The sequence below is a fragment of the Gallinula chloropus genome, assembly GCF_964237585.1.
Source record: "Gallinula chloropus genome assembly, chromosome: Z".
Taxonomy (NCBI): Eukaryota; Metazoa; Chordata; class Aves; order Gruiformes; family Rallidae; genus Gallinula; species Gallinula chloropus.
The window spans coordinates 56,748,708-56,756,017 of record NC_140089.1 but is presented as its reverse complement, the minus strand read 5'-3'; the positions used below and the strand labels follow the sequence as shown (position 1 = coordinate 56,756,017).

At 48.0% G+C, this 7,310-nt stretch overlaps 1 protein-coding gene across 1 annotated transcript in view; it reads left to right on the top strand.

Moving 5' to 3' along the window:
• LOC311203702 (uncharacterized protein) overlaps positions 1–1,705 on the top strand; it is a gene marked incomplete at its 5' end in the record, with an annotated part of 71,391 nt that extends 69,686 nt beyond the window's left edge. Inside the window, 1 exon segment of the mRNA XM_084278458.1 lies at positions 1,472–1,705. Within this exon segment, the coding sequence (XP_084134584.1) occupies positions 1,472–1,632 (161 nt within the window). The 3' untranslated portion in view covers positions 1,633–1,705.
• Positions 1,706–7,310: the final 5,605 nt, after the last annotated feature.

The following is a 7,310-nucleotide window of genomic DNA, read 5'->3' as shown; positions in this document are numbered from 1 at the left end:
ACTCAACTTTATTCATTATTTCTCTCCCTTCCTCCTTGCTGAGGTGTCACAGGGGGGTGGCGGAATGGGGGTTTCCATCAGTTCCTCATAAGTAATCTTCCTTCTTAGCGGGAAAGGGGGGGGTGGGCATTCCTTACACTCTTCCCCTGCTCCAGCATGGGGTCCTCCACAAACTTCTTCAACATCAGTCTTTTCCCACGGGGCTCCATCTCTTCACCAGCTGTCCCAGTGTGGGTCACTGCTATGGAGTACAGTCATAAAATCATAGAATGTCTCTGAGTCTCTCAGGCCCACACTGCTCCATCCTGGTCCCCCACAGAGTCACAAGTCCCCCCAGAAAACATGCTGTGGCCTGGGGCCTGTCTCTGCATAGGCTGCAGGTCCTGCCAGGAGCTTGCTCCAACACAGGTCACTACATCTTCAACGTGTGTCTCCCCACTCCAGCCTGGGGGCCTCTCCACGGGCTGCAGGAAGCATCTCTGCTCCCCATCATCTTCAGTGGGTGGCAAGGGGACAACCTGTTCCCCATGCTCTTCACAGGCTGCAGGGGAATCTCTCCTGTGGTGCCCGGAGCGCCTCCTCCTCCCCTTCTTCACTGACCTTGGTGTCTGCAAAGTTTCTTCCATTTTCTCACTCCCTCCTCTGGTGGCAAAAGCTTCCACTGGTGGGTTTTTTCCTCTTAAATATGTGACCACAGAGGGGCTGTGACCGGTGCTGATGGGCTCGGCCTTGGTCAGCGGCGGATCGGTCCTTGAGCTGGTTTGGCCATGCAGACCCACAGCAGCAGTTAAGTACTGAACACAGCTGGAGTAAGTTTATGGGAGGGATAGAAAGAATCTTTCCTCTTCTTGACATGAAAACCAGCATCTTCCCTCCCAGAGGCTGTATTTCACTGACAGGGGCCCTATCGAGTTCCTGCGCTACTGTGGCTGGTGTAGTTCCAGAAAACTTGGGGGTCTGGTAGAATCCTCCTTATCCCAATGCTCTCTAGGCTGGAATAAAGTCTATGTCTTCTGTCATAGGATACCATTTGCCTTTTCTGTCCCCAGTTAGACATTCCTCCAAAACCCACCAGTTCTCCCCACATTTCTAAGGATTTTTATAAAAACTAATTAAAAATTCGTTATGAAACTAATTAAAATCCCCAAATTAGTTTGGTGGGTGGGTTTTTTAATTTTGTGTTTATTGTTGGGGGGGTTTGTTTGGTTGGTTTTGTTTATGCACAGACAAAGCACACTTGCTTCTGTCAGGAAATGTACTTGTGGCAGGGCCCTGCTGCAAACCCACAGGTGTAACTTAGTGTAAAGCCAAAGCACCATAATATCCCTCTTTGTTCCCACACCTGCCTTGTGACAAGGAATACTGAAGCAGAGAAGAGAGGATCTTTTGTAATGCAAACTGAAGTGTAACCCCGCGTTTGTTTCTGTTTGCTGCTTCTAGTGTTGAATGCATCTTCTCTCTTTTATCACAGAACCTACGTTGAGTGTTGTCCAGGGAGCACTCAGCAGCACCGGACGTTTCAGCCAGGATCCGTATGATCTGCCAAAAAACAGCCACATTCCATGTCATTATGACTTGCTACCAGTTCGAGACAGCCCCACATCCTCACCGAAAGAGGTCGGCAGTGAATGACCCCAAAAGCTGATGTGTAGCACAGTGGGACTCTCCCGGGGCAAAGTGGCAGGACTGTGCTCCTTCCTCTAGTTTCCTTTCCATCAGATTTGGTTCCAAATCTGTCCAGCAGACAGCTGCTGTACCTGAAACAGAATCTCAATGTGAGGTTTGTATTGTGTCTACAAGTGACAGATGGACAAATGCCACACTCTGGGGATCCTGGTTGTTCTTTTTTCATGGCAGTTAATTTTATAGACGCAGGTATGCAGCACATTTATACTGTAATATACTGGCTTAAAAATACTAGCTTGCAGATCAGTTTTTATAACATCCCATTTCAGACACTTTAAATATAGACTTCGTGTCCTCCCAGGACAGTGCAGTTTACCAAATACCACTTTGTACAGGTGATTTGATTCACTAGTTCTGTAGAAGAAAAGGCGCTTGGCCAAATTTTACCTTCCATTCTGATCTCAAGACATGATCTGATGGTGATAAGGAAGCTTGGGGAATCCATGACCAGGTTTTTCTTGTCCATTACTGGTGGTGGGCATACCTTGCTTGCATAGTTTGGGAGTTAAAAGCATTGCGTACCTCAGTATGCTACGATGGATGCCTCGAGAAACTCCTGGTATTCCAGACCCAGCACCAGCCTTCAACAAGTCTTTTGCTGCCATTCAGCTCCATACGTTGCAGTTCTGACCACTACTTCTGCCACTACACAACTAATGCTCCATCACATATCAGTAATTACTTCAGAAAAGGTGTGTGCTACATCAGTTTATTTTTGTCACCAGGGACTGATTATGTAAGGAGTGGACAAAGGTGATGACTGCTGTAAATCTTAACTGCGAGGAAAGGTTTACATTTTATAAACAGGTAGTAATAATGTCTGTAATAGAGGATAAAAATTGTCAAGTATTCTGTGGTTTTTTTTTTTCTTAGAAATAACTGAGCAATCTCTGTGCATACTTGCTAAAAAGGCACCTTTTCTTTTTTATAGCTGACGTAGAGAAACACGTGCTTAAGCTGGTCTTTTGCATCGCTGATAATGTGACACATGTACCCCCCATTCTTTATTAACTCCTGTCTCCATTTCTATGCTGTGTGTCTGTGTTCTAGCCATCTAGTTGTAATTGCAAAAATATTCTACCGTGTGTGCGTTTCTTTGGCATTTTGGCCAACTGGCCTTTATTTTGTCCGGCTGAAGGAACCTCTGGGCAGAGGGAGAGGATTGAAGGCAGAATTCGTGTCGTCCCCATGTCTGTCAGAGGTGGTTACCTAATACATAACACTTTAACCTACTTCATTGGGAAAAAACATCAAGGTGGTGTTGTCAAGGCTAGTAACGAGGAAGCAGAAGGAAAGTCCAAACCAGTCCCTCCTTAAAGTTTAGCTCATTCTGTTGGCTCTGCATGGAGAGCACCTTTCCAACAGGCTCCTTTCTCTCCCTCCAGAACAGCCTGTTGGGAACTGTGAAATCTGCCAAGGTAGCGATGCATTGGAGCAGAATTGTTCCCCAAACATCTCAGCTGGAAATAAAATGGTTGATCCAGACCGGACATTCTGTGTCAGTGCCAAGTTACCTCTAGAACCCTGCATCAGGTGTGGCAGGACTGTTTCTAGCTGCTGCTGCTGGTGATGGTGCCGGAAAACATGCTTGTAACAGAGCCCCAGCAGGCTCCTCCACCCTCTTCTGGCAGTAGCTCTCCAGCTTCTTGGGAGCAGCGTGTCCCAACATTTGCTCTGTGCCCAGGTAAAAGGGGTAGGCAGTTGCATCGTATGGCATACAGCGGGAAGCACGAGTCCTCCCTGAATTTATTTCAGCGAAGGATCGCTGGTAGACACTCTGAACAGATTACCTGCAGGGCTCACATAGTTTTGTCAAATGACAGCCACAGGACAAAAGCCCGTGGGACTGGCGTTGGCAATCCCACTGTCCCCTCTGTGCCCCAGGAGGCTTCCACTGAAGGACACTCATCTGTCAATTTGAGAGACCACCCCCCCAACTTAATCTTCATGCTTGTCATCTAGCCCTTTCTGTAGATCCCAGTATGCTCTTTAGAGAATTTAAATCCAAACAGAGATACTATATTGTGGTGGGAATTTAACGAGTAAGCTGACGAGTAATTTCAGCAAGTACTGTCTACTAAGAGAAAGGCCTTCACCAGGGACAGGGACGGCAAGAGAAGCTTTGCTGCTAAACAGTCACATTACAAGAGTGAGAAATGTCACACTGAAAAGGGAGCAACTTAGTACCAGTTTACTGAAGTGCAAAACGATGCACAAAGTGTGTAGCTGACTTTAATTGAGGTAGTAAGTAGAAACCTAAGGTTTTCCATAATGTAGGCGTACTAATGGTGGTCATGGAGAAACACCATGAACCTCAAGGCTTTTTAAAACGCTTAAAGGCTTTTAAGCAAAGATTTTAATCACAACACAGTCACACATGAAGTTTGTCCTTATTTTGATGTACCCAGAGAAGTCACATAAATTTTAATTGGAGATGCGCATGCAGATTAGGGGAAAGAAGATTTCAGTGCATTCATACTTTCTGCTGAGACAATCTGCAAAGCTGAGTTCATATTGAAGGGAATACAGAATAAAACAAACTCCAAAGTGGCCAAGGTGTCAGTTAAGATCTGTTGGATTTTCCAAGTACCGTGACCATGATTGAATTTGTTTCTTTACGTAGGTATCCAACTAATGATCCTTATACTGAAGCTCTGAAGTCCAGACTGAAGAATACACAGCTCATTTGGACAGAAATTTTGACAGAAAGATGCAAATCGTGTGGTTTGGTAGGCTTGTACTAGTGCTAAAGCACAGAACTTCCCAGTTTTAGCCCACAACGTTTCACTTTGGTGTGACTGAACTGTAATACATCTTTAAAGAAAAGCTATCAAGTGTGCCTGGCTTTTTTTCTTAGCTGTAACAAAAAGGTGTTTTGTTGTGAAAATGTTTCTGTTTTCCAAAGATGACTGCTGTTGGTCCTTCTGCCCTTCACTACCATTTATTTCACTTCATGTACCTGGAGGCTGATGGAATAAAGTTTCTAATGAAAGATGTGAAATGCTGTGACGTTTTTTCCTTTCCCTTTCTTTTGCTGAGGGTGGGTCTAGAAATAGCGCAGGAACTATAAAACATGTTACACTTACCCATGCTGGACAACCAAGTCATGTATTTGATGGCATACAAGTCTCTCTCTTAGAGACAGCAAGTAATTCCTGAGATGCTTTGTCATAAATTGTGGTGGTTTGGTCCTGGCTGGAGGCCAGACGCCCACCAAAGCCGCTCTATCACTTCAGACTTCACTTTGGTCATGATTTCACTCCCTTCTTCCCCTGCATTGTGGCACAGGGAGGGGCTTGCTCTAACGTGGGTCACAGCATCTCCTCTATGTCTCCACCTGCTTCATCTAGCGTGGAGCCTCTCCAGGGGCTGCAGGTGGGGTCTCAGCCTTTTCCATGGGCTCTGGGGGGACACCCGCTCCACCATGGCTTTCTCCACAGGCTGCAGGGGCATCATTCTCTCCAGCAGCAGGGCGAGGCCTCCTCTCCCGCCCTCCCCGGCCTTGCTGCCTGCACAGCTCCTTACATCTTCTCACTCCCCTCTTTGGTGGGAAAATGCACCTGCCTGCGTTTTTATTCTCCTAAATGTGATTCCCTGAGGCGCTGTGACATTGGACGATTGGCTCGGCCTTGTTCAGCAGCAACTCTGGCCTTGAATTAGCCCATGTTTACTCTCTCGGGCCTGCAGAGAGCTTCTGGCTGCTTCTTGCAGCAGCCATTTTATGCAGCCCCCCGCCCCCTTTTCCACCAGGACCCAGCCACGCAAAACTGTGACAGAAATCAAGGCTGATTTTGAGCTCCTGAACTTCTGTGATGTTCTGCCTGTTCCTGGAGGAGCCACGTCCAGAAGTAGGGAAATTCTTCCAAGCCAGTCTCTTCAATTTATCCCTTTACCCTTGAGAAAGATGGGAAGTTGACTTCACAAAAGCAAGATATTTTCCCTTTAATAAATTAATAATAATAATAACAATGAACGCCTTGGAATAATGACTAAGGAGCCAGTAACAACGTACAAATGCAGCATAAAGGGGCAGAGCATATGGCAGTTTCCCCTTTGTAACTCTGACCGCCAACGATTCATTTCAAACACTGGTTACAGGCAGATGTGAGGGAAATTGTTATTTATTTTAGTTCTACTTATTTATTGCTTTAACTATTTTTCCAATTTAGTTAGAGTTTGATCAAGGATGAGATTTGGCATAATGGAAGGAGAGAAAGGCAGGAGAAAACCCACAAGAGTGAGCCAAGTGCTTAGGGCTTGTTCCTCAGGGCTCAGTTCTAGGGCCAGTTCCAGTCAATCCTTTTATCAGTGATCCGGGGGCAGGGGTTGGATGCACCGTTAGCAAGTTTACTGATGCTACTAAACCGGCAGCCGCTGTTAAGTCTCTTGAGCAAGAACAGGCCTTGCAGTGGGCTGTAGATACACTGGAGCATGGGGCAGTCATCAAGGGCATGAAATTTAACAAGACAAACTATTGGCTTCTGCACCTTGGGTGGGTGGGTGCCAGGCACAAGTATAAATTCACAGAATAACAGAATATCCTGAGTGGGAAGAGATGCACAAGGATCATCAAGTGCAACTCTTGGCTCCACACAGGGCCGGCCAAGCCAGAGCATGTGACTGAGCGCTCAAAGCTGTGTCAAGGCAGGTTCAGACTTGAGCTCAGGATCAATTTCTGTACCAAGAGGGTGATCAAACACTGCAACAGCCTTCCTCAAGGGATGGCCCATGCCCCGTGCCCATCCGTTTCAGAGGCATTTGGACAATGCCCTTAACAACAGGCTTGAACTTTTGGTCAGCCCTGGAGTGGTCGGGCAGTCGGACTAGAAGATTGTTGGAGTTCCTTCCACCAGGGACAGTTCTGTTCTGTTGTGTTTTATTGTCCGTCAAGGTTTGTGAAAGCCAGAAGACCACCAAAAAGTAGTCATCTGACATGGCAGCTTCTGGAAGCTGCCTGAGTGCCATGTTTACTGGTCACCAACGGACAAGCGTGACGTCACCCAGCCCTGTAACCCAGCACACAGGGGTGCCCAACGGCCTCAAGCGCAGACTCCAGCTGAGCAGCCAGCGAGGCTGGAGTGCTGAGCGAAGGCTTGGTGCTGGTGCCTTACTCAGGACGGTTTTCCAGTGCGGTATCCCAGAGATACTGAAGGGTGTGTCCAGGGCACACGCGGCGCATCTTCGAGCGCAGCTTCCAGCTGCTGCAGCGCCATTTGGAGGAAGCAGTTCACCACCCGCAGCTCCTCCCAGCCCACCGCAGCCAGAACAGCATGGCCACGGAGGTGGAACACCGCTGTCCAGTCTGCCTGGACAGCATTGACAACGCCGCCTTCGTGATGCCATGCCTCCACCAGTTCTGCTACGCCTGCATCCTGCGGTGGGCTAACAGCAAACCTGAGTGCCCCCTCTGCAAGAGGGGAGTACAATCCATCTTGCACTCGGTGCGGGCAGACCATGAATTTGAAGAGGTCCACATCAGACCACCACAAGAGGACTCAACATGGCCTGCCATACCTGCAGCTGGAGGAGCGCCCGCACACCCGGGGACCGACAGCCCCCCTCGGCCGCTAGCTGCCCAGCCGCCGGCGGTGGAGACGGTGCCCAGGGCTACAGTGGGTGGCCTG